The 27,530-nt window shown below is 42.5% G+C and overlaps 2 protein-coding genes and 1 long non-coding RNA gene across 4 annotated transcripts in view; 1 reads left to right on the forward strand and 2 right to left on the reverse strand.

Annotated features, from left to right (window-relative positions):
- The window catches only part of LOC132911533 (uncharacterized), a 245,660-nt gene that overhangs the window by 189,449 nt on the left and 28,681 nt on the right, over window positions 1-27,530 (reverse strand). The gene's annotated exons all lie outside the window — the stretch shown is intronic.
- On the forward strand, window positions 825-22,106 carry LOC132911487 (probable serine/threonine-protein kinase MARK-A). The gene is made up of 8 exons (XM_060968141.1): window positions 825-1,320; window positions 1,983-2,438; window positions 7,002-7,214; window positions 7,377-7,515; window positions 16,037-16,163; window positions 18,033-18,081; window positions 18,237-18,416; window positions 18,681-22,106. Exons 2-8 carry the CDS (start codon window positions 2,140-2,142, stop codon window positions 21,229-21,231), a joined length of 3,558 nt encoding a protein of 1,185 aa, XP_060824124.1. The 5' UTR covers window positions 825-1,320; window positions 1,983-2,139; the 3' UTR covers window positions 21,232-22,106.
- Window positions 22,343-27,020, reverse strand: LOC132911498 (ATP-dependent RNA helicase DDX42). 2 transcript variants are annotated; one of them, XM_060968166.1, is made up of 10 exons: window positions 27,002-27,020; window positions 26,185-26,416; window positions 25,843-26,115; window positions 25,000-25,540; window positions 24,321-24,549; window positions 23,886-24,160; window positions 23,478-23,628; window positions 23,057-23,391; window positions 22,847-22,975; window positions 22,343-22,646 (listed from the first exon to the last, which is right to left on the reverse strand). In XM_060968166.1, exons 2-10 carry the CDS (start codon window positions 26,397-26,399, stop codon window positions 22,470-22,472), a joined length of 2,325 nt encoding a protein of 774 aa, XP_060824149.1. In that variant the 5' UTR covers window positions 26,400-26,416; window positions 27,002-27,020; the 3' UTR covers window positions 22,343-22,469. The 2 variants fall into 2 exon arrangements, with proteins under 2 accessions (XP_060824149.1, XP_060824150.1); XM_060968167.1 differs by having other exon boundaries at window positions 26,904-27,012.

Here is a 27,530-nt window from a genome sequence, read left to right on the forward strand (position 1 = left end):
AACAGACGAATGTTTCTCTGACAGTCGTCATTCGATTCAAACGATTCGCTCGATCTATCGACATTATGTTCTTCGTAGTCGTCTGCTGCGTACAGGTGTTTGGTTAAGAAGGAAACAAGTCGAGGAATTTTCTAGAAAAAGTATACACGGAAACGTATCGAATCTTGTTCACTACGCTAGAGTAGAAACGTAAAAAGACAGCTTCAAATTTCATTATGATCAATTTCGACAGAATTCGTTTTACATAGCAAGAATTACGGTATAAGTTAGAAAATCTAGAATCTATGATCTTTAAGGCAGCAAAATTCCAAATAAACGAATTGTTTTCATTCGGTGCTTTTGCATCCTTTCCGGCTTTACTTCACAGAAACTCGGCGTTATTCGCAACTAGATGGGTAGATCGCTGGAAAAGAGAGAGCAAAAAGCACGAAAAGACAAGGAGAGGATCCGGAGAGCAAGCAGAATCGCAGCGTAGCTACGCGACAGTAGCCTGAATACGCGGGAACAGGACCTAGGAAGGAAGCGACTCGGATCGCCGCGAGTTTTTTTCCTTCCCTGAGAGCGCAACTTATGCACATGCATAATGCACCGGCTGGTGGACATCTACGATCGCGTGCCTCTGCTGGATACCACCTACGTCAGAGACGCTGGTATACACCAGCGGCGTTGCGGCGTAAACAGCACTAAAAGGAGCAGCAACAGCAACGACGACGCTCGTGTCCACTCCAGCGAGCAAGAAGGAGTGGGATACGAGAGTGGAGAGTTCGAAGACTTGCAGAGGAAAAAGAGAGAGAGAGAAAGAGGGGAAGAGAAGCTGAGAGAGAGAAGCTGAAGAGGTCGAAGAGGCGGGAGGCTGGAGACGATCGACCAAGGAGGACGGTTCGAAAGAAAGAGGGAACGAGAGAAACGGTAGTCTATGGTCCAGCGACTTCGTAGCAAGAAAGAAAAGAGAAGCGAGCTGAAACGAAGTCGAAGCTTGTGGTCTCTCGCCAACTCGTGGCCAGTTTCAGACGCGGCGCTCGACCGTCAAGCTCGCGATCTCTCGAACGGACGACGATCCCTGTCGCTCGCCTCGAGATGCGAACATCGTCGCAGACATCTTTCGTCGAGCCCATCGAATCGTACTTCGATGCTCCTGCCAGCTCGGTGAACTTTTGACTCGTTGCTCGTGGCTCGTCCCTCCACTTGGAGAGTTGCGACCGCGTTTCGCGAGTTCCCAATCGTTGCTCGTTCAAAGTGAAATCGAAAGTAACTTCGCTAAACTTGGATCGTTTATTTGGAACGGAGGTCGTGTATTGGTGTACGGGAAATCGAGCACAGGTACTCGTCGAATTGCGTTGGGCTACTACGGTTACAGTGGACGCGTGTTCCGACCAACACGCCACAGCGATCGAATATGCACTGGATTGTTGGAAAAGTTTGATCCTGTTACGAATTTTGATCCAATAACGAATAAAGATACCAAAGAAAATTAATTAAGGAGAAACAGCCGAAATTCGTTGGTAGAACGAGTCTCCCCATTCTCAATGAGACAGTGCCTAGTATAACGGATAATCGGTCGTTTAAATATTTTTCTCGTCTCTGCACTAGAAACTTCGTTATTTTTATGTCCATTCTCAGAATCGTTTCAAGCTTTACCAACTTCTAATCGTGACGCTGATGTCTCATCACCGTGCTAATGAAATTTCAAACTGTTTCCTAAAACACACGTAATGTATTCAACGGTATTCACAACGTGTTTCTACGAGCGTTACTTTCGCGAGCAACAGTAGATCTTTACGAATACGTATACGCATTTCGATCTTGAGATTCTTCGGGACGACACGCGACGGTTTATCGGAACGCTTATCCATTGAAACCATAGCCTTAACACACGCAACGAATATGTCGATAGTTAAATGTTCAAAATACAAGAAACGACTTTCCGGTGAATTTCGTTGAACGTGGAACATCGTTTCTAACGAATCCGATTTGTGTTCCAGCGCTCGATGCCCTGGGACTTGGTCGCGCGTCGTGATCGACCAAACCGCATCGTTGAAACAAACTGCCCTCCTCGAGCGGGCTCTATCGTTATGCTCGATCGCGTTCGTTGAACAAGTTCTCGAGGCAACGAAGGGAGGAGAATCTTGCGTGGATAACATGATTTATCAGCCGAATCATCATCAGTCACCGACAATGTCGTCCGCGAGGAAGACATCGCCACGACCGCAGCGTCGAAGCTTGCAAGCATCGTCGGCCAAGTGTGCGAACGCGAAGGCGAAACGCGGAGGAGATAGGACTGGCAACGAGGAGAGATGCAGAGGAAGGTGCAGGGTGCAGTGGAGCGAGAAACACGTGAAGGAGGGGTTGGTTCTCGTGCAAGAGGCGCAGCTTGCCAGAGTCGTCAAGACGGGGCCTATCACGGAGCATTACGAGATCGACCCGAAGCCGTTCGCGAAGTAAGACGTTTCACATTCGCGCGATTTTAATTATATTCGCGTGTGTATACTACCAGTCATGGATATTAGGATACTTACACGTTACACTTATCGCAGAGTTTTAACAAATTTTATTCTATTTAGTATTTTACATTCGGAAGCATACGCTGCGAAAATGGAGTAATAGATTTGTAAAAGAACGATTAGAAAGTAAAATTTAATAATTTTTATCGATATCGTTATCGTTTGGGCAAATTGATATTTTTACGAATAGAACTGGATAAACGTTTCGGTCTCAAATTATTATATGCAGGGAATTTTATTGGTGTATTTTGTGGACTTCTTATACCTTTAAATTTCCGAGACTTTTAAATAAATGCAGAAACAATAGTCGTAAATCTGCTGTTTAATCGTCGTCGTTCAATCTCTGCGCTATATGTACATCGGCGAATCCTAATACGTATGACTGGTATCTAACGCATGACTTGGAAATCAGTGCGCAAACACGTTCATCAAAAGTTAATATCAAATTGACAGTAGAAGTGACAGAACGCTATTCCGTAACATACAACGTTTAATAGTTCAATTGAAAGCGTCACGTTATAAATCCATTGACGGTCGATCGAGAAATTTTCTATACGTCCACCAATGAATCGTCGTTGTTCGTGTTGACATGCACTCGTTCGATAGTGGTACTCGAGGCTCTCAGCGATAATAGCTTCGCTTCAATGAAACTCAATCCAGATGCGGTCGTTGTAAAAATGAAATCGCGTTGGTCGTTGGAATCGCTCGGCTCGTAACTTTCCACCGCGATCGACGCACACCGATCGTTAATTCCGCTGAACTTTACTTCGTCTCATATTTATCGAGTATGTTAATACAAACTTAAACAAGCGGTGTAACCTACTGTCAGTGTGCGTCGATAATCCATTGGTAACGGTTGCAATTGCCGATCGTGACTTTGCATCTTTAACGAAGCGGACTCGACCGATGGCTGCTGCAAAATCGTTTCGCGATACCGACTCCGTTAATATTTTGCATCTGCGAAACTTACTCGCCTCGAATTAGCAAGTTTCAAAGGGTGGCTCTTTTTTTGAGTCGCGACCGGCTCGTTAGCGAGCGCTGTCGCTAACCAAAAACGGGGCCGAGACGCGAAAGGCAAACGGATGTTTCGCGCAAAAAGAAGAAACGCACTGAACGCCACGCGAAACGACGACTATATTACGTTAGGCCATCTCGAAAGTTTCCGGCAGTTTCGAACCGTTCGATTTAAAACGATTCTACTTGTGTAGAATGTGTTGTGATTCTACTTGGATTTTTTTGAAAAATATTTTCCATATTGTTATTTGATTACACGTTTTCCCAGAGCACTAATTTCGCGAACATATTCTTTTCGCAACTGAATGTTTCTTGGGCTGTATGAAAAAAAAAAGTATTTATTTAGAATAGAATTTTCGATGATAGAGATACGATTTTTTCTAATATACGTATACTTAATCTATTTGGTATTCATTGAGCGAGTTTAATATACCGCAGATTGAACGGAAAAATTAAACATCAATTGGAATTGTTTCAAGACTCGCTTCTTACTCTTTCGCGTGACTAAATATGGTCTTTAAAGTATACTGAATAGAAAAAATCAGCTAGTCACTATTTTAAACAAAGGATGTGTGAGATACAATCTGTCCAACCATATTTGTATAGTACATACTTGAAATATTTATACGTTAAAATCAGATACAGCAAAAACGACGGAAACTTTCAGGATGACTTAATAATTCAGCGAACTCGAGGACTCTCGACATCTCTACTGTCGACTTAGCGATAATTATAATACACCTTAAAACTCGTAGGATACGATTCTACTACGACCATTCTACTACGACGCCTCGTCGTATCGAGTTCCCTAACATCACCAATGTTTTGATATTGAATTTTTCTCCAATTATCAAATCGTCCATTTTCAATCTCTGTTTGTCTGATTGTCGAATTTTCCTAAGATTACCCACGATTCGATCCTCGATGCTTCAAATCTTCCCGCTATTTTTTACAAAGTTTCCATCTTCGATCGTAAGATTTTCCCAAGACTATCGACTCTTTGATCTCTCGATCGTCGAATCACCCTAAGACTATTGGAATCTTTAATAGTCGAATATTTTCCGAAGATCGCCAAAGGCCCGATTTTTAATCATCGCCGACGCTTTTGATCGTCCCGATCGTCGGAACAAACGCACAGAATCGACCGTATATAGCTTGGATCTCCCCGTATCCGTCCGATCTCGGTGATTCAGTGCGCGTGATTTCGATTCGGTATCGCGAGCAAACGACGGTCCGAGAGCAGCCGAGCACACCTGGTAATTACTTTAAGAAACGGGCCTTGAATCCACGGCAAACGGGGCGCAAAAATTGCCACGGTACCGAGGGTGAGGGGCCTGGAAAATCGAGGCTCGTCAGTCCGGTGTAGGCCAGTGCGTTCAAATTGGAAACGATTAAAGTTAATTGCACCCACTATCAGATGCTCGTTACGACTGTCGCGCTTATCTGCTCCGACTAAAGGACGTCGGTGAAATTGCGGTGCGAAAGGGGAAGGGGTATTCGCCGATTGCCGCGCAAGGGCGTCTACTTTCTCCCTGGAAATTTACGGGCTGCGAACACTTCCGGGATGCATACTCTCGGAGAAAACATTAGCCGGGAATCTGCCGGAAAGCTAAGTCAAGATACGCTAAGTTTAAGAGCATCTGCTCCGATATAATACGAGGTGACATCGAAAAGAAATCGGACTGCTTTCGCAAAAGTTTTATCAACGAACCAATTCAGTTTTGGCTTTGATTCTATTCCAAGTAGTTCACCGCCGCATCGATATGCCGATCCCAACAGTTCTGTCACGTCTCGAATGATTTTTGGAGATCATTTTTCACAGTCGCGCCAAGTACCTGTTGCGACTTTTCTCGTATTTTATCGCACACTGTCGAAACGTCGTCGCTGGAGATCCGATTTCATTTTAGGAGAAAGAAGGAAGTCCCGAGGGACTAAATCTGGAGAATACGGAGGATATGGAACGACCGTCGTGTCGTTATCCGTTAAACATTTTCGTGTTTCGTAAGACCGCAATTGCGGAAAAACAAAAACTGGCTCCTGCGTGACGGCAACGCTCCTGCGCACACGGCTTACGCAACACGAAAATTTTTAACGGGCAGCAACACGATGGTCATTCCGCATTCCGGTATTAGCGCGGAAAGAGACTGCTTCGAAAGGAACCGAAGCCAAAATTGGGCCGTTAGTTCGTTAATAAAACTTTTATGAAACCAGTCCGGTTTCTTTTTGATAGCACCCTGTACACCGTCCACTATAAATATTTCAATACTCCGTAATGTCAATTTAAATCGAATGCTTTTCCCTCTTTTTATTTTTTGATCGTTTTATTCTAGGTTTGTTAAGTCACTCGCACCATATGTGCTTTATAATGCGAGATATTAAATAAAGTAAGCTTTTGTTAAAGTTCTGCAATAATGGTAAAGGATATATGTGTCTACCAATAGAACCCAATATTTACGGATGGCAGTATAGAATAATTGTTTGTTGTTTGTTACCCGTTGCACACGAAGAGCTACGAATAAACAGGAAGATTAACCCTTTGCTCTCGACTGTCCCCTCTGAGGGCACCATCGTTAAACTAGCAAACATCTCGGATGTTCCCTCTGATAAGACACAAAGAGATTACTGGTGATTATTTAGCACTAAATTAACACAAATCAGGAATTTTAAAAAAATATATGTTTCCTCGAAATCTCGCCGTCGCGTTGTACGAAAAAAAAAAAAAAAATAGGGGAATGAAAAATATGCCGAGGGCAGAGGGTTAAAAAATAACGATACAAACGGGGGATGCGTTGCAAGCGTTCCGCCTGCAGCTCGCGTCTCGAACTTTCGAGAACGCGGTCACAGCGCGTGAGTTTCGAACCACGAAGACGCTTGTAACGCGCCGTGGGACGTTTGCGCAATAAAGTTCGCCGTGTTAAGATACCGGAGGCAGAGACGCGTAAAAGCGGTCGGTTCGCAGCGTCGATTTACACGCGTCGCGGGCGCAGCCTTGCGAGGCGCCGCGGCGTCGACCTTGTCGAACAGAGACGCTCGGAATTGTTCGAGACGATCGTAAAAATCTCACTGACGGCCAACGAAATTTCGAAGTTGCTTTCGTCTTTTCTCTTACGAGTCTCGTGCGCTTTAGCGATAACATTCGTCTCTTCTTCTCTCTCACTGGTTGCAGTGGAATCGTATTTAGCAGAACGGATCCAGAGAGAAAGCAGTTAATCGAGTAATCCTGATAATAGAGATTCGCAGGCTATCCCTTCTTCTTATGATTAATTTAATTCATTTCGTTCGTTTATTTACGGATAATGATCCTTTGATATCGAGTACAAACACAAGAAAATAAACAGAATAAAATTACTTACAGCAGGTACTTGAAATTAATTGCGTAATTAGTCGTGGAATGACCGTAATTCCTATCACCTTGCCAATAATATTATAACATTAGTTTAATTTTGCGATAAAATGATCGATAACCGATTCGATGTTGTTTCACAGCGGACAATGGGCGAAAGTTTATCGATGCAGATCTCGGTCGACCGGTATCCTCTACGCTGCAAAGTACTCATCGAGAAACCGATTCAACGCGGATTGCAGCGCCGAGCTGAGACACGAGATCGCTTTGCTGTCGCTCTGCTCGCAATCGCATCGCGTCATTCGACTTCACGATGTCTACGAGACGCCCAAAGAAATTATCCTCGTAATGGAATAGTGAGTATCTTTCTAGGGAACGTATAAAGGTTACAGGAGAAGAACACGATGAGTGGAACTTCTTGTATCGTTTTAAGATTCGGTAGATTCCCAGCAATAATAGAAACATAAATAGTTGACTATTTATAACAGGCGAAATTCATCGAACTTTGAACTTTCCAGCGCCCCTGGTGGCGATCTACAGACGCTCATCGACGGCGATTTGGTGCCCCTCGAAGGTGACGTGGTACACTTTGTGAGGCAGCTAGTAGAAGGACTCGCCTACCTCCACCAGAGAAATATCGCCCATTTGGACATCAAGGTAAGTTCGACCCATAAAAGGTCGAAGCGAACTTGTCACGCTTCTCGTATATCCGGATCTCGGAACCGACTTCGCTCGGCGTCGCGTCACCCAATAGTTGCGACGATTTCCTCTTCTCAAAGCCGAAAGCGTACTCGAGTTTTCTCAAAGTCCAGCGTGAGCGTAACATCGCGGGAGAATTCACAGAATTCGATCGCCGCTCCGCGATCTTGCAAAGTGGAAACACTGCCCGGAATAAAAGCGTTCCGAGAACTAGAGACAAGTTTAGAATGTCGGTACAGTGGATGAATCACGATTTATTTATATAATAGTAACGAACGCTGTATTAAAAATTAATTCTATACAAGGTTGCTCGACATCTAACAAACAAACTTTGTCAGTACGGTAGAAGCTGGATCGTTGAGTTATGATAAAGTTTGAAGGTGATACGGAACTTCGGTTAAAGAGGATTCTTTTATATTACCTGGCAAATTCCTTTCGTGTTGAGGGATAATTAAGAGAATCTCAACATCGTTTGAATCTTACAGCAGATTTACATTAATAAAACGTTTTACGACTTCATCGAAATTTTATACTGGTTGAGAGATTGCAAGATATTCGAACTCATGTTGCTTCGATTCAGCGATTAACTCGGCTGATCCGAAGCTTACGAAGGTTAGTTTGAAAGAATATTTCTACAGACAAGCAACTAGGAGTCGAATAAATAAATCAGTCTCGACCTACACTGGTTAACTCGAACGAGCCTTTAAGATCAGCAACGGAACACTTTTAATTAACAGAAAACCCATTTAACCATCGACGACGCGTTTCTATTCGCGAAGCTAGTAAAAAGGCAGCTTCTTAATTGCGGCCGGTCGCGTTCCGATGGAAGCAAGCCGATTCCGCGATAAACGGCCGGTAAACAAATTGGAATTGCCTTTTACGTGGTACCCGAACAAAGGGGAGATACACGGAGCGCGCGACTCGGCCGGACTCGGGTCCTCATCGAGCGTCGAGACGCGACGAAAAAAGTCACTGGAACTCGGACACGGCGTGGAAACGAAAGCCCAATGCGGCCCTGTGTTCCAGCTCGTTGCCGGCCAATTTATTGCGTCCTTTCGATACTCGGGCGCCTTTTATTTCAACAATCGCGGAAACGTAAACGCCTTTTAGGCGGCGAGCTCCTCAGGGGAAAAAAGACTTTGCGCGAGAACGCGCCGCGTGTCGTCGAATAAAGCCTGCGTCGTGTATTTTCAGCTTGTCGCTCGAACCGCACCGAGGCGATCGTCTCTCTTAACGGGCAATAACAGCCAGTTTGGCGAACTCCGCTTCCACGATTTTTACGCGAACCTACAACGCTCGTAAAATATCGCGCCGACGTAATTAAGAGTTGCATGTGGCATTCGCGAAAACTCGTCGGTTCGCGTTTCGATGCAAGCTGCTCTCGAGATTTTACGGCTCCCTTACGATCCGTAACTAGCGACGAGATACCGATCGCTGTTGACGATGTCCGATCAATTCGATATCGAAGCACTCGATAAGAAGTAACGAAATTTTTGCTACTTGGTACCGATTATCACGGATATTGGTCTTTCTTCCATTTACGCTAAATCGATACTGTACTTGATACGTCACGGAGATATCGATATTCGCTTGATAATACTTTAGCAACGTACAGAATCATATTCGACGTCGACAAGGGATGGGACGTTTAACGTTAAATAGAGTCTCTCTCTGTTAATGTGGGATTTCGTATAAATGGCAGACTCGAGTGTTTGGATACATTAATGTGCACAAATGTCTGGACACTTTCAAATTGCAGTAGGATCTCGTATAATGCGGTGGTCGTATAACACGATTGCAGAATATCTTTAAAAGATTCTATATACGGGTATGTGACGCGCCACAGCATATTACCGCTTTAAACATACAAGAGCAGTATTTGTAATTCATTTGCTGCGCTTGCCTTTTGTGCTTTGTGTATAGACTTGATGTATGCGTTTCTTGAATCGACTCGAAAATCACAGTCATGCATTAACTTTTCGACGACGAGGACGACTTTACGTATTGCGCGAGCTATTTTTGGGCAAAATTGGTTCTCTTCATTTTTATAAAATAATCTATTGCTAGTTTCTGTTGCGGGTAATTACGATATATGCGGTTGCTACTGTAACGTTTGATGGATTGGACAAATTTCTATCAAAGTTCCATTTCTCTAGTCGCATCAACGACCGCGGTCTATTTGTAAGAATAAAAACGACTGCGACGAGTGTTTGGGCGGAAGAAGAGGAATTTCAGAGTTACGGTAAAGCACGACTCGATTTCACGGGGTCATCCGAGTCTCTTCTTCTTCTTCGCCACGGACAAAAAAAGACTCTTTCTTGTTATCCTCGCGAGAAATTCGCGAAAGGTCGACGAGCCTTTACCACGGAACAACATCCTCGACCAAGGCGCCTGCCCGCGCGTTTTACGTGCGCCGCGAGTGGATGCAAGCGCGTGCCGACTTTTATCGACGACGTAAATCTCGTCGAGAATCCTTTATCAAGGATCTCCAAACTTATTTACATTTATTCAGCTATCCGAGCCGAATTCACGACCTGCATCGATACACGCTTTGTGTTACGCTACAGGTACATACAGTCGCTCACGAAAGTATTTGAACATTCATAGAAATGTATTCTCTATAAATGTATTATACGTACAAAACACCTTGCATTGGATCTCTAATGAAACAAAACTATAATCGTCATATCGCTAGAGTTTGAACCACCAAATCTCAAAATGCACGTGGAAATTACAAGATGTTCAAGATCTTGAACAATCAATTATTCGCTGTATCAGTAGGTTACGATATTTAACGAGACCATCTTTGGCGTTCGTTGCATGTTTAAGACCAACGTTCAGGCTGCATATTAATTTTTTACTAAGTATACATTTGCAGTAAATGTCCTACAACTCGTGTATATTATCGAAGTACATGGTATCTCGCTTCGACTTTATGCCAATGTTTTTCTTAAAAGATGAAATTGTTTCAGTTCGTTAAAACTAAGGATAAGATTAGGCAAAAAAGTTGGCATGCACAAGAAATTAAGATTAAATTGTTAACACACTGACCATTCATCGTTCGAGGCACACAAGAACCGAGACTATATACGACTATATTAACAGCTCTGTGGAATTAATTGAAAAGGACGCCGGTTACAGCGAACGCGTTAGTTCGAGCAACAGCGAGCCTATTTCTTGCCAGTCTATTTTGGCAACTGGTTACGATCTTCACACTCTCGAGTTTAATCCGCCGTGGAAGAAACGCGGCAATGAACAACCTTGGCCAGTGCAAATTCTCGAGCGCGTTGGAGATCGCGCGTTGATCCACGGTTCACGATTCGCGGGCTGCTACGAACCGAGAGGATCGTTGCGTGCGTCGTGTACGATACTCGCATTATTCCAACGCTCCATAAATGTTCGACCGCCGTATTTGGATATATGTAGTGGGGCGCGTATCAAAGGGAGAGGACAGGCGAGGGACGTGCGATGCATTGCCGTGTTGGCGAACGTACGTGCAAACCAGCTGCGCCTCTTTGTATCCACTGCCGAATCGATGCAATTACATTGTCTCCCGGTGCAAACTGCACCCCAGGCGATACGCTGTCTCGCCTCGCCTCGCTATGGTCTTTGAAACCGGCTGTCTGACTGGGGAAAGTCATAATTTCCATTATTTTCTGTTACACAATTCTCAATTTTCATTATAAGCTTTCTACGTACAAGTTTAAATCCTTAATTAAATAAAAAACAATGTTACGTAAACGCAAGGTTTTGCTTGCAATTCTTTTCGGGACATTTACTTTACCGAATTCTATTCTTCAACGTTGTAGTAGTGGAAAGGAGCGTTCCAGGGATTCGCTCAATATTTCTTCCGACGTCGTTTATTCCATGTTAAAAAATTGATTAGTGCCAGAAAGATCGAGATAGATAGATAGATGGAAAAATAAACAGAGGAATACAGCGGATGCTGGTGCGTCGCGTCTTGTAGAAAGCGTTCCAACTTCTTCGTTCGATCTCATCCTTACTTTCACCGATCGAAAACATTGCCACGGGAAAGGTTTCAAAGTCGACCGACCGATCTATCGAAAATTCAATTTCCAAGCAAGGTTTTCGCGAGTTAAAAACGCAGCTATCGCATCGATACAATTCCCAGGAGGAAAAACAGAGCGCGGCGAGACCCCACGCTCTTCGCGGTAGAGCGACCACGCCCAGACTTCGTCGGTGAATCACACCCGGTTCCTATCTCGCTGGACGCTCGATACCTATGTCTGACCGCCATAACTGGAGCAACTGTTGATAACTCGCGAAATTCCCGTGAAAGAGAAAGGAAGGAATCGCGCGTTACGTTAGAGGACAGCTGTAAAGCGACGCGCAGCTCCTCCGTCTCTTGTTTGTTTAGAGAGATAGCTGTCGCCTGTACGATGACCATAACGTAGGTTAATTTCTAAATGTTCCTCTTTACAATTTCAATATCGCGAACGTGCGCGTTTATGTATTACTAAAGTCACATCGGATAACAGATAACACGCATAAAGATCCATGATCTACTCATTCGTGAACTACATAATAACTACCATAATTCTGAATTTTCTGCAACATTTATTTTATTATGCGTTTGTAGAGGATCAATTTTTCTTCGCGAAAGATTCAAAGCATATTTCGTGGCTTGCTCTCCTGTTCGAGTCAAAGTGACTCGATTAACTGAAATTCGAAAGAATAATTTAAGTTGCTTGAATCGATCGAAAGACTCAGAGACTTCGCTGTTACGTCTCGATTAGAAAAGGCAAATGGGATGATCGATCCTTGAGAGATACGGCGACGAGAAACGAAGCTCCCACGTTCCCAGCGTGAAGGAACAATCGCATTCTGGTTAACAAGATAGTCGGAGCTCGATGAATCACTATCTCTGTTCGTAGATACGAGGCAGGTAACCTGTTCACCGTAACTGGAGCACCTCTGGGTGTCTCGCGACATTTGCCAGAACAGAGGAGGAGAGGAAACTTAATCAAACGCCTCGGCGACTCGTTTCGACCACGCGTAAAAGGGAAACCCTGGATGTTTAATAAGTTCGCTCCGTTTCTATACTAACTCGATTAAAATCGTGGAACGTTGAACAAAATTAACAGTTCACCGTCGTGTAAATACCTTCTTATCGAGGCAAACACATCGAGCAGAGGAGAGATTTCCGATATGTTACACGAGGGTCCGGCCCACGCCGAAAGTTGTTTGGTCAACGTAGCGAGAGTCGATCTTGTGAGAGATTCGATCGCGTAGGATTCAGCTACGTCCGTTCGAAACGCGTTCGATTCGATTCCTTCGAGACTGCTTGTCCGAAATAAGAGAGAAAGAGAGAGAGAGAGGGAGAAGAGAGGTGAACCAGAGACATGTGTATTCGAGAACACGAGTAAATTTGTCATGATTGATCTCATTTCTTATAAGTCATGAAGCTTAAACTATATCATCGATCATTAAGGAGAGCCTGTAGAAGTCGACTTTTTTTTTTATTGGCGTATTTCAATGTAGAGGATAACATAAGCACATTTATGTAAATTTAAGCAAACTGGAATAATCGTTAAGAGTTACAATGTCGTCTGAAATTTTACGGCGCTGTTAGACAAATCAATAACATTGTCAATATTTCAAGGCTCTCGACGAAAATGCAGTTCGTCGATAAATATCGACGATATTTTATCGACAATGTATATCGATCCTTTTAGTTGAAAACCTTGAAATATCGACTACATATACGCGTAATTGTCCGTTCATTATTTTTCAATAACTCTTACAAGCAATTTCCGTCAATTTTCACCTGTGTTTGCATAAATTTAAAATTCTGATCGATCAGTCTCGTTTTCCTGATAATCTCGATCCAGCAATCTAGAATAGAGATGTACGTAATACGCGGCATATACCGAGAACTATATTAACGATAATGAAATTTTAAATACTTTCGCCCGATGCACGTAACGTATCCATAAAAATTTCCCTGTGTTAAGTAACACTTTCGCGAGCCACCGTATGTCCCTCTGTAACGTCATTCGCTGAATTGCGCATCTAGCGGACCGAGGAATTATTTTTACGTCTTTTGTCATTATTTATTAGCCGCGTGCCGGGACTATCGAGAGATACTTTGAATATTCAGATTCGCCCACGCCGTCGTCACATCTTCCAAGGACCTGGACGTTAAAGCCAGGAAGATTCTACGAGAGGAATAAGCGGTGTCCCCGCGCGAGAGAGCCGCTTACGTAACCGGCGTGTATTTCGTAGATCGGAGATCGTTAAGCGGCGATTCGAGAGCGCGGGATCGGGCAACAGGCGTGGGTCTAGCGTAACGATCGCGATTCTAACGTGTGTACTTGTTAGGCTGGGAAATCGCAACGGGTGACGTGTATAAGGAAACGCGAAGAACCGGCCGTTGGGAAATCTAGGCTTCGCGAGACGGCGCTCGATCGAATATAGGTTGCATTCTTATGCGACTCTCGTCGTGCAAATAAAGCGCGTAAGCGTCCTCTCGTTTGAGAAAAATCGCGTTCGCGTTACAGTCGACGGTTACGCAGCAGAGATCGCAGCCTCGATCGCAACGAGCTTGTTCAACGAGAAACTTAATATTCTATTCTGTTCGCTGTGCGCGCACGAATTTATCGTAACAGCATCTACCGTGTTTATGTAAATGATCGCGATGTACTCCTCGATGAAGCGCGAATCACGAACCACGCTGTTCGTACTCGCGCGCGGCCCTTTTCTCCCATTCTCTCGTCTCAGTTTCCATCCCGGCTTTTCTAACTTTACGTCGACGGCAGGCGTGAACTCTGCTGCGCTCCAGAGGAATGCATTCACGATGAAGCGCCTAACTGAAACAATAACCATTCGTATCGTATACATGTACGTTATTTTTTATTGTCATTGACAACGAGGTATGCGGAAAGATAAGTATAAAAGATTTCCCGCGATTGACGCTAATCCGAATAATTTTTCACGTTATAGACGTTTCCTTATTAGCCTGTGACGAGAAATATTCGTTGATTAATTTCTACTTCGTGTTGTACAAACGAGATTTTATCGATGTTGAACCAACGCATCTGGTAAACGATACGGTAAATCTACAACACTTGTAATTTACGTGGAACGATCGCGCTTGTTACGAACGATCTAAAAAAGGTTGTACAAAATTCTTTTGACGCGAAAGCAACACCGAAAGCGTCGTTTAACGACGTGCTCGACGATCCTCGAGCAGCTTCGACATTGTGACGGTAGAGAAATACAAGATATCCCGCTGAGCAAGCGACGCGACGCGTAAAAGGAACGACGACATCCGACGCGACGCGATTAACTCGCGTTAGTTGGTGATGTTGTTTAAGGTAGCCTCGTTTGCATGGACCGAAGCTCCCAAGATCTTTTATCGATCGCGTAGATCATCGAGGATTCGCGAAGCGCACGACGTTGAAGAACGTGAACGGGCATAGCTGATTTTTTTTCCATCGCATCGAGTACGAGATTCACGGAATAAGATAATTGTGAATCACCGTAAAGTGGAATCGATCTACTGGCGCAGTATGGGCAGAATGTTTATCAGAAGGATTTTATACAGGGTGTTTTTCCAGGCAAACTTTGTTAATATATTTTCCGAGTATTAATAAGAATGAAGATTTATTCAGGGCGAACTGCGAAGCATAATCTACTAGCGAAGATACAAAATATTACAAGAAGTTCTATCGTGAACGTTTTATTAAAAAATTATGACAAAAGTACGGAATTATAACGAAAGTAACAAGATCTTGTGATTACTATGCCATAGGATAAGGTAGATTTACAATCGATGTAATTGCTAGACTGATGTTGATGCAAATGCATGTTTTTATAGAAGATGGATAGCTAAACTTCGAATATATATAAATTGTAATCGAGGAATGAATTTTCTATTTAGATTTTTATCTAGATTCCATTTCAGAGATGGAATTTATTATCCTACCAGGTAGGAATTTTAATTTTATATCGGAAAAGCAAGCATCGTTCTCTTCCTATTTAACTTCCTATTTAACCACTTAACTAATCTGTTTCTTTCCTACTTTTACCTATACAATATTCTGATTAGCTTTAGTTACGAAAAAATTGGAAAACAAAATAGACTGAAGAAACGTCTAGAAACGAATATTTAATTATTAATTTCAATTACTATGGAAATTCACCCATCGAAATGACGTGAGACGTCTGAATTTTCTCGACGAAGATTACTCGAACAATGCTCGAACCCGTTTTTATAATCGAATTCGTCTGAATATTAACGAACTCATTTTTCGTTCATTGCCAGAGTTAAAAATATATCGCTCGATCGCATATGCGTTGTTTACGCATTACTTACGCTGGAAATTCAATTAAAGCGAAGAAAAAGCGACGACTCGTTCGGGCTGAATTAACGAGTCAATTAACGGCGGCTAATTGATACCGAAAAAACGAACGAGCTAATAAGAAACGACTCACCGGTCGATGCTTTATGTTTCAGCCGCAAAATTTGGTAATGATGGGCAGCTTCCCGGAATGCGAGGTGAAGCTCTGCGACTTCGAGATCTCGAGAGTGATATTAGAGGGGACGGAGGTCCGAGAAATCCTCGGCACACCGGATTACGTGGGTAAGCAATCGTTTTTCGCCAGACGACTTCATTTTGTAGTTTTATCGCGTGCAATCTCATGGCATGCCAATAAGAACAGCTCGAACGAGACCCAACCGACAAACGAGAGGTGATTTCCATCCGAAGGAACGAGCCAGGTGGTTTCGTCAGTTCCTCCGAATTTTCGTTCCCTTGGAAAATATATAGGGTGTTTCAAAAAGTTGAAGTACGTCTAGAAACATGTAATAGAGAGAGAGAAAAATATATATATAAAACAGGCTTATTATTTCTACAGATCCATCAGATCTCTTATATTGGTCACGAGCATTAGTACTCGTTTGACATTTTAGCGCCTCCTCGATAATCGTTTATAGTCGCGACAACAGATGTATCTTTCGGTAAAAATCGGTAACAATTTAATCATCTTTGTTTGCTGCTTGTTTTAAGAAATTTTACATCAAACCCCGCCTCAAATCTTTAAAACATCCTGTAAATATCTGCGTTATCGCTACACGGATGATGTATCGCGCGCATTACTTTGTAACGCGAGTTTACTGCGATCAAACAGGTAAACAGGTGTGTCGGCACTTTGCTCGAGTTGCCAGTTAATTGCTAGCAATTAATAATCTTGCCTCGTTAATCGACGATCTTTGGTCCGAGCGAGATCGCGGACATAATCGATATTAACTGACACGTTAAGTTTCCTTGCGCGATCGCGTTGTCCAACTTGTCATCGCTGATGATTTTTGCCTCTTGAATCAATGTTCGATCAATGCGCGATCAGGAAATACGTGGCACGTTCTTCTGCTCACTTTTATTCTCAATGTCTAAAAACTCGTCACCGCGTTGCCCGTCGACATTGGGATTTCCAGGCGAAAGCAAAGGGGAACAGTCATCGAAATTCTGTTAAATCGAGTTTCGTCGCATGGATCGTTGCCAACTATTAAAATGCGCACGCATTCTTTGTATGGCCGTTAATTTCGAGTCGGACGAACGATGACTCGTTCTCTTTGTTCACGACGCGTTTCGCTCGAACGGAATGATATGCCGCGTAACAGCAGAACGGCATATAAAGCTTATTCAATGAAAAGAGCTCGGTCGTAGGCCGCATAGTTAACGATATAATTGACGCGCGCCATTATCCTCGTTGATCGTATCGATTCGTCGAATAACAGAGCTAGCGCGTATCGTTGAATATCTTAATCGCGCTTAGCACTCGAAATGAACGAGCACAGTCATCGCGATCGTGTCCCGATGCTCTTTATTCGGTTTATTCACAAGCAAACTCGTCGTACTCGATCTCATCGCGAATTTTATTAACTTTTCATACCTAGGAAACTTACCCGTTAATAATTAAACCGCGGACGTTCACGCGTGTTAAATATTTAAAAAGCATTTGACATTTACGCACACGAATTAGAGCGCTAACGTGCGTATCGGACTAGCGTCCAACTATACACAATGGCAGAGAGAGATTATTTTATTTTTATCTTTGTCGGTCTACTTAACGTGAAGGTAAAAATTGTAATGGGATCTTTAGCGAGGTTCGATGAATGGAGAAGTTATAATAGGAATAGCGTTCAACCACAGAGAAAGACAGCAATTACAAAGCGAAGGATTTAGACTTTCTACTCGTGTAGCGAATTTCGATCTCGTAATTCGATATTTTTAACGACGAAGTACGACAAAATTTGTATACCGTGTACGTCACTGTCGTTTAAAGCGTAAATTAAAATTCAATTATTCCTTCGATCATCGACGCCCACAAGGTTCGATCAGTTTTCGTTTGCGAATAAAAATATGACGTTCCTAGATGATATCACGAATTCGAACGAGGCTATTCAACCAAATAACATTCGCTTAACGTTCCACGATTTCTCCCAATTTCAGCTCCTGAAATTCTGCACTACGAGCCGATCACGTTGGCCGCCGATATGTGGTACGTAAACGATAGAGAACACGGTGGAGAGATTTTCTGAAAAAAATGGCCTATAGATGAATCCATGAAAGATAGTAATCTTGGTCTTTTTTCCCAGAAAGTTTCCCAATTATGTAATTCTCCGATCATATTCGAATAACGTTATTCGATTCAAGGTCCGTGGGTGTAACGACTTACGTTCTTTTAACCGGATTTTCTCCATTCGGCGGTGAAACCGATCAAGAAACGTTTCAAAACATCTCTCTAGGCGAAGTAGATTTTCCCGAAGAATTGTTCGGCGACATCTCGGCGCAGGCGAAAGATTTCGTCGCGAAGCTTTTGGTGCTGGACCCGAGGTGAGTTACGAAACATAAAAGCAATGGAAAAGATGGCTAAGAGGACGATAAAAGGGCGAGAAACGTCGCTCTGATCCTTAGATCAGATCGATCTACAGACGTACGCGATTTCTTGCTTCGAACCTCGATCAAATATTTAAAGTCTCCCTGTTTATTGAAATATTAACAATTATTCGATTATCAACAATACTTATTGTTAGTTGCGTCCTTGCTCGAGAAAGAAATACGTAGATGTTAAGATAAAACCACTGTCTTATATTTTAGCGCACGAATGACCGCGAAACAATGCCTGCGTCACGATTGGCTACGCGGCGCGCCTACGCAGGCGTCGCCACATCTCCGAAGATACCTGTCGAAGTCGAGAGAAGTGCTTCTGGAGCGGGTTGTCAGTCGCGAGAACCTGCGAAGAGCGGCGCTTTTGAGCCAGGCGAGCAGTCAGGCGAATCTATCGAGCGAAGTTCAGGACTCGAATCATTCCGATCAAAGTTTGCAAGACTGTTTGCTAAGTCAAAGCGAGATGTGCCTGAGTCACCGTCTCACAGGAAGCCGATCTAGTCTCGAGGGTAGCGAAGATTTCCCAAGTCCAGCCGATTCTCGAACGAGTCTCAACTCTTCCAGGACGAATCTGAGCTGTACCAGCCAGAGTTGCTTGCTGAACAAAGAACAGACCCAGGGTTTGCTGAGTCGAGCGCAAAGTCGGTCACAGGCGAACTTAAATCACGGTCTTAGTCGAGGACTTTTGTCTAGAATACGAAGCCTAAATCGAATCCAGTCACAGGCGTGTTTGCTCAATGAAAACTCTTCCGCAACCTCGACTTCTTTACAACCGCGAATGACGATAAATCCTGTGATGAACAAGTCGCGGGAGAAACTGTACGGGCTGAGATCGTTGTCCAAGTCTCAAGGAGTCTTGGACATCTACAGAAGTCTCGAGTGTCTTAGACGGAGAAGGAAGAGCTACCAACGAGCCAAAACGGAGGATGTGGTACCCATTTTCAAACGATTAGGTGCTGAAATCGATACGTCCAACGTATCGGACACGTCGATCGAGACCACGTGCGACACTGGAGAACACCGATCCTACGATGATGTTTCCAGTTTAACGGAGACGAAGAAACATTTGGATGGAGAGAGCAAAGAATCTTCGCAGAAGATCGCGACAGAATCGGAAGTCACGGTAAAAACCGAGCTGCAAGAAGAAGTCGTGAAAGATCTGCAAGCATCGAGGGAACAAGCTTTCGAGTCCGAAGAGAATTTCGATTCGTTGAAGTCGATCGAGTCGGATACGTTAACCGAAGATTCGGACGAAACACCGGTGAATCGCGATAACGAATCGAATCTGGTGGCCGGAAAACGACCCTGTCAACGACAACATTCCGACGTTTCCAGTCACTCCAACAATTCCGGCACGTCGGACGACAAGGAGGACCGATCGACCGAGTCCGAAAATGAGGAGCCAAAGTACACCGTGGCGCAGCTCGTATCCGCGTTTAACAAGCACCAGGAAGTCGCCTCGAGGTCGAGTTTGGAAGCGATAATGACCGAGAAAAGAGTGAACGAAGTCACTTTCCCTACCGGCACGAAAGCTCTGAGGTTATTCATTCCGGATATCAACATCAGCGAAAGCAAGATCGTTAGACGAAAAACGAGTTACAAGCCGCGGAAGAATTGGGAGGAGTTGAGGAAGAAAAGCGAGAAAGACGAGGGAATATTGAAGAACTTCGTCGATTCGGGTAACGAGGACGAAAACGAGGATAACGACGTTGCTTCTGATTCTAAGAACGATGATAGGAAACCGGATAGCAAAACTGTGGAGGATCGAAAGGATAAAGAGCAGGTTGAATCGTCTTCCGAACAATGGTCGAGTCCATCGTCGATTGGTATCAACGAAGACTACATCTTCGAAGAAGCTACGGTTCAAGACAATGTCGATACAACGATAGACGAAAAATACAAGCAATGCGTGAAGGGAGCCAGGTCGATCACGGTGGAACCATTGAGCGACAAAACTCATAGGACGATCGCTAATCCTCGTCAGAAAGAAAGGCTACCAAATTATATCTACCCAGAAGTCGCGTGCCATATGAAAGACGATTCTCAGGACTCGATTAGAAAAACAACTTCCGTATCCGTGAACGGTAAAACGAACTCGAAGGTGCAAAAATCGGATCGAACGAAGCCGCTATATAATACAGAGTGCGCGAACGTGAATTTGAAAGACATCTTGCAACGGGTAGACAGCTTTCAGAATAATCCGAGGGAGAACTTGGAAAATTTAAGGAAAAGGACGTCCATCGCGAAGGTAATCTTGAACGACAATCAGGATAAAAACGAGGGAGAAAATAGATCGAGTACTCGAGCTCGAAGCGAGCCACCTTTGAATTTGAGTCCCAAGGAGGAGGATCATAAGATGAAATTGGTTGTACCACCGTCTTTCGCGAGATCCTCGTCTTTGTCCAGCGAAAGCAGTTGCCCTACTCCTTCCAGCGTGCACTCGGATGCGAACACTTCTTGGGAAGACGTTCAACGTGGTACAGCGGGATCTAACGCGTCCTTGGAGAAAGAAGATCCCAGCAAAATCCAGAGAAGGCACGAGATTCAGAGAACTTCGAGCGAGGGAAGGAACAAGCAATGCGCAGATGACAAAAGGCTTTGGGGTAGAGTTTGTACGGGTTCTTACAGCAGAGCAATGGAGAAGTTTAGCAAAAACAATGACGCGAACAAGAAACCTATTAACCAGCTAAATGGATCGCAACAAAATGGAAAGATTAGGAGGAAAAGCAGCCCTGCCATGCCCCAATACATCAACCCGTAGAAATACACTTCCCTTCCACGAAGACTGATTATAGAAACTTGGCCTTGCTCGATATTACGGTGACTCAAGCCGGAAGATCGAACAGCTGAACATTTCTTTTCGCGAACTCTTTGACCGAGTTCGTTTGACAGAAACGAGACAATCGATTTAACGATCTTCAAACCTTGGCGAACGTTGGCAAACCTTGGTGACAACAATATCGTAAGATCAACCAAGTAACGTAGCTACGTCGGTCGTGTTCGAGTGTACCAAACCGGCGGATAAATAATCTACAAGCGTGTGTCATCAAATAGTGGAACGACAAACCTGTCATTAACATCCCATCTGGGCGTCGTGTGGTCAAACAAGGCGATCGAACGTGATTGATCGTCATAGCCTTATCCTTGACTTAATCTCCATATCGAGCGACCTTCGAGAACTACTTTTTTCGAAGTGCGTAGTATCGATGGACACGTGGGTACCAAGAAAACGAAGCAACTAATTTCGTCTGGAAATATGGTACCGATAAAAACGAGAGGAAAAGAAACATCGATGGTGTCTTGTAGCTTAACTCACGTTGCGAGGAACGTTGCGACAATGTACAGCGTGCGAGAAACGCGAATCTTGCGTTCAAAGAAATTGCTCACTCACGAGAGATTATCTTGTTACGATACATCTTTGCCTCTACTAATTCTCTCTGTTACCTCTGTTGCCCATCGAAGCTTTAGATAGTAGCAATCAGGATTCAATTGGTGCGCCGAAAATGATAACACAATTATATCGTAGTAGCTAGCATCTTCTTAAAAGCCGATCTAATAATGTATTTCATTTAGATTCTAAACGACTCGTTCAATTTTGTATCGAAGATATCGCAATAAAGACTCCTTGCCGTTAAATGTCACGCGTTATTTGCCTTGGAAAGAAACGGAGCCAATCGTAGTCTCGGAAAGCTTTCACGAGAAAATCCAATTAATGCCTCTCAATTCCTACGAATACCAGTTTGATCTTCACGAGAGGACCTCCAGCATCTTACGTCAATGTTTCACAAACAAAAAAGGTTGGGAAACACTGTCATACAGCCTTATATAGGCGACTTGTATAGGTAGGAAAAGAAGTTTGAGGTAAGCAAAAATTTGGTAAAATTAAATCTTATTATAATATAAAAACAATTGGCATTGCCATTTCGGCTCACATGTTATCAGCAATAATATAATATCTTAATATACACAAAATAATCGCAATTTTCAGTCATCAATGTTTTATTCCCACCGACTCTTTCTCACTCTCTTCCTTTCTCCCCCGATATTCGTGCTTTGTACATCCTGAGTCTTTGATTGTTCCGTATTTGGTTTCGGAGGTACAGGTGGTGGTGGGGGCATTATCACCGAAGGCCGCGTAATAGTTTGTTCCCACGTATGATCCGACGATGCCCGGAACTAAAAATCAATTAAATTCCCACATATCACATGTATCATCCCAAATCCTACACGTTATAGCGATGCTTGTTTAAATTTTAAGAAAGTCGTTTCGTCTAAATTTAAATGATTCAACCTCATCACTTCTTACTACTAACAAGGAACACTACTCGATCGATGATGTGTTGTTATTTATACGATCGTAACGAAACAGGACTTACCTGAGAATTGTACTGACTACGGAAAGCAGCTTTCATGGCCGATAACCGATCGCTACCTGGTCCATGTCTTTCTAATTTTTTAACGACTTCGCTTATATCCTTAGATCCTTGCGACGAGGAACCACAACTCTAAACAATAATATGAACAAATTTGGAACGTTATATTAAGATCTGAAAAAGGAAACTGGAGGAATTTTAACGAATAAATACCGAAGTTGAAGATGTTTCCGGTCTTCCCCTAAACCCAAGTCCGGCCCCTCCAACGTTCAAACTCTTCCCTTTCCCACCTTTGAACCTTGACTTGCGGAACCAAGCGCTTTGCATCGCTAAATCCATGAGACTCTTTGGTACTTCCTGATTTGCACCCTCCAAATTTCGAACTAGGTGACCTGCGAATTCTTTGTCTTTCTCTGTTACAAGGGTATACGCTGTTCCTTTTTCACCCGCTCGACCAGTTCTACCTATCCTATGTGTATGAGTATCTATGTCTCGTGCGACGTCGTAATTAACAACGGTTCTGATATGTGGAATGTCCAAACCTCGAGCTACGGAAAAATTGAAAAGGAGTTTCAGGAAATCGTTACAAGTAAGATTAATCGATCCAGCCGATTTAAGGCAAGAAGATAATTACCAGCAACGTCAGTAGCGACCAGTGTAGTAACTTCCTTCTTTTTAAAAGCCGTTATTACTTTGTTCCTTTCTATTTGATCCATATCACCGTGCAACAGCATAACGTCAAATTCTTTCAACTTCAGATTGTTCGCAAGTTCCTCCGCATTGAGCTACGGTAATATAATGCCATACAGTTGCAAAAATTCACTATATATATTTTGTATTTGTCGAGTAATTTGCGGATATTTATGCAATATAGATAATTTCATAGTTTCATGGACATAGTTAGATATACCCATTATAGCTTCTTCTCGCTGTACATTTTATACATTTTCACAGTTCTAAATTAAACTTGAATTAAAATTTCTCACAAATGCATAAACATCAGCAGTGTACTAGTGAACCGAACACGGTCATAATCGCCAACCTTTTTAGTTACGAAAATCAACAGACTGCCAGAGCTCAAGAATTCAACTAGATTCTGCAACAACCAAGTCCATTTGCCGGTAGGATTATTATTGAACACTATCACGTGTTGCGTGACGTCAGCATTCGCTTCACCGACGTCCCCTTGTACTATCCTAACCGGATCCGTCAGAACGTCCCTCGCAAGCTTTTCTACCCTCTTTTTGAAAGTTGCGCTGAACAACAACGTTTGCCTGTCTGGCCTTACGTGGTTACATATTGAACGCACTTGCGGCTCTGGAATCAAACAGAGCGATAACAAGCAAAATAAAAATATTATTAATAGGTGTAGAAGTTTCCCAACAACCGCGTCAACGACGCAACCGATCGACGAAGAAAACTTGTTTTTCTCCCCTGTTGCAAGATTATAAAATTGTATTGCAAACGATGCGCTTACCGAAACCCATATCGAACATTCTATCAGCTTCGTCCAATACTAGAAATGTTACTCTGGTCAAATTCGTTGCTTTCATTTTAACTAAATCTATCATTCTACCCGGCGTTGCGACTACTATTTCCGCACCCCCTTCCAATGCTTTACTTTGCTCCCATTTGCTGCCACCGCCGTAGCAACAGCACACTTGAATATTATACACTTTCCCGAACTTCCTTGCTTCTTGGTAAATCTACGAATACAACAACGAACCGAATAAATTTGCGCCTGAAACTATCCCTATATACATATTAGCTTGATTGGAGAGCGCTGTCGTTTTTGTTCTTTGGAAAGAAACGAATGAAATATCTGAACTGATATTACAATTAAAATATTCTTTCGGTGCTCCTATAGCATTGAATTGATGAAAAATTAGAAGATCGCCAAACCATCCACTTGCAACTTGTCAATTTTGCTGTTAATGTTATTAGCTGATGAGTTACTGTATAAGTGGGTCAAGATAATTTTTTCCAACAATATTAACCATTTTTTAATGGTCTATGTTTTGATAGTTATAATATACATAACGCTTTAACCATCTGAAAACCTCCAAATAAAATACTAACCACGAGCAAAATCTGACGACAGAACTTCCGATCAATTTAGTATAATAGCTTAAGCTACACCTTAACGTAACAAGTACCTGTTGTGACAATTCTCTCGTAGGAGCAAGAATTAAACCGATGGGTCCGTCACCTGCCTTCAATTCTCTTTGATCCATTATGTGAACTAACATTGGCCAAATAAAGGCTGCTGTTTTACCGCTACCGGTTTTCGCTATACCTATTATATCCCTGCCGCTCAATGCGGCCGGAACTGCTTGAGCTTGGATAGGGGTAGGTTGAGTATATTCGTTTTTTCTAATAGCTTTTATTAACGCATCATCGAAACCAAAATGACCGAAACTGGTAACCGGATTCGGCGGAGACGGACCAGATACCTTTATTCCCAAAGTTTTCTTCAGATCGTCGATTTGTTGTTTACTTAAATTAGCGATCTCATCGTGAACGTTATAAAAATTTTTCTCGAAAGATTCGTATTTTATCTCGCTATGATCAACAGGAGGTAAGGGATCGATATCTTTCTTCTTTGGAGGAGCGATCGGATTCCCGTCTTCATCGTAGTCGATCTCTTGATCAGATTCTTCTTGTTGCAAACCCGCAGTTGGATTTTCTTCCATATACCTTGTCAATGGAATAACCCGATATTTCTTCATCTCTTTCTTTTTTTTTTTTTTTTTTGTTTAACAAATACAGCAATGACTAATTAACTGCGTAAATAAGTCGTGAACCACTGGTAGCACATGAGCAGAGTTTGGTTGAATAGCAAGTGGATCGCAAGAAGTTAATTTTAAAAAATGAATCTCGACTCAATATTAGATATCTGTTCACAATCAATTAATTTGTCACAATGAATCTGAACTATAGTTAAATAGACACTACTGCATCTTCTCTTCGCTCGCCGAAAAAATCAACAAAACACTTACCTGTAGTAACTTTCCTCGTCGTCCTCGCCATCGATATCCGCTCTAAATCCCTTGGATTTTTCTTCTTTGCGCTCGTCCTCCGCCAATTGTGCTTCGTAATTGTTTCTCTTAACCTCTGCGTCTATTCCAGCCATAAATGCATCTAGTGGATCTTCCTCGCTATCGCTATCTTCTTTCGAAGTTGATTTTTTCATCCAGTCATAAGTGGGAGATCCAGGTGCCGGAATATATTCCAAGGAAAATGGCGGAGGATCGTCATCATCCTCAAAGTACCTAATTGTAACATTTAACATTTAAAGTTGTTGTTGCTTTTGGTTTCTTATAACTTTAACGTATACTCACTCCTCCTCAGTCTTGCTACGCTTCTTTGGCATTCCCCAACATGCAGATAAGGCATTTTCGGTGATAGAATTCATAGTATGATAGCCTTGCTTGCTTAGAGTAGAATTTGGTGGAGGTGGTGGTACGTTAGAGCCACTTCTTTTTGTGCCAGTCATTTGAAAGCCAGCGAATCCAAAGCCTTTTGGCTTATTACCACCACCACGGTGATAACTCATATTTATCTTGTTATTTTCTACAGTGTGAATATATTAACAGTTATTTACTTATCCCAGAATCATTCCCATCCCAAAATAGCTGGGAACTCAAGCAAATCATGTATTTATAATTTGTTTCTGCTTGTCCTACTTTTGGATACAATCACTTTACAATATCAAGAGAATACATTGTTAATAGACTTTGAATCAAGACACAACATACATAACAGAAAGCCAAATTCATGACCTGTTATTTTTCATTTATATTTATCGTAGTAGCAAGTACGGTATATGAAACGCAAAAATCTATCGGTTAATATCATTACAGTATTATTTTAAAGCTATTCAAATTTATTTTTTAACGCTATATATTCATTGTTTTCATTTCAACGGGAAGAGAGAGGTTAGAACACTTTTATAACTCACTAATATAACGGGAAACGTTGAAATACGTATTTTTTATTTGCGAACATTAAATATTTGTACGATATTTTAGGACACTGATGAGAAACGGATTTACCTTACACGAATACTCTTCAAGAAGTTACTTCACATCTAAGAAAATGCGACTCTAAATACTCCGATATCGAACGGTAAAACAAGTACATACAGAGAGTGCTCACGCCTGTAGTTCCAGTTGTTTCACAGTACGGATGCTGCACCATGCGGCCAAATGCCGAAGGTGATCCACGTTAGCATATACAAGAACCTATAAAATTGAGGATCTGTTTGCATGCACGCACGCCAGCATGGACAGGAACCTATTTAGTTTCATGTTACAAACTTACCTTCGCAAACGAAAGAACACCACTCTCGATCAGCCGTATACTGCAAAACTGGCAACGTGCCATAAAAAATAAGTTAATATGTTAAAAATATTTTATAATAATCAAAAATATTCATGCCAGTGGAATCGACATGTCGAGTGCCAAGAGTTAATGTTAAATCTAAATAGTGTCTGGAAAATATATTACAATTATTATTACATTTTCTTTTCTTCTCTAAAATCATATAATAAATATTAATTATTCTTACTCTTTTCTATTTCAGATAACTATGAAAACATTTCTGTAGAACCGTACGATTAGATAGGTTCTTGTCCATGCTAATCAAACAGGACAGATCCCTAACTTTATAGGTTCTTGTATATGC

This window comes from Bombus pascuorum, chromosome 10, assembly GCF_905332965.1.
Source record: "Bombus pascuorum chromosome 10, iyBomPasc1.1, whole genome shotgun sequence".
In the NCBI taxonomy this organism is placed as follows: domain Eukaryota; kingdom Metazoa; phylum Arthropoda; class Insecta; order Hymenoptera; family Apidae; genus Bombus; species Bombus pascuorum.

Bases quoted from the DNA above. Each gene is read 5' to 3' on its own strand.
- LOC132911487 (XM_060968141.1), top strand. From the start codon at position 2,140: ATGATTTATCAGCCGAATCATCATCAGTCACCGACAATGTCGTCCGCG. The intron at 2,439-7,001 runs GTAAGACGTTTC...GTTGTTTCACAG, and splicing joins GACCCGAAGCCGTTCGCGAA to CGGACAATGGGCGAAAGTTT. The intron at 7,516-16,036 runs GTAAGTTCGACC...TTTATGTTTCAG, and splicing joins TCGCCCATTTGGACATCAAG to CCGCAAAATTTGGTAATGAT.
- LOC132911498 (XM_060968166.1), bottom strand. From the start codon at position 26,399: ATGAGTTATCACCGTGGTGGTGGTAATAAGCCAAAAGGCTTTGGATTC. The intron at 23,392-23,477 runs GTAATTATCTTC...ATTTTTCCGTAG, and splicing joins GGTCGCTACTGACGTTGCTG to CTCGAGGTTTGGACATTCCA. The intron at 22,976-23,056 runs GTATTTATTCGT...ATTATTGTTTAG, and splicing joins CGGAAACATCTTCAACTTCG to AGTTGTGGTTCCTCGTCGCA.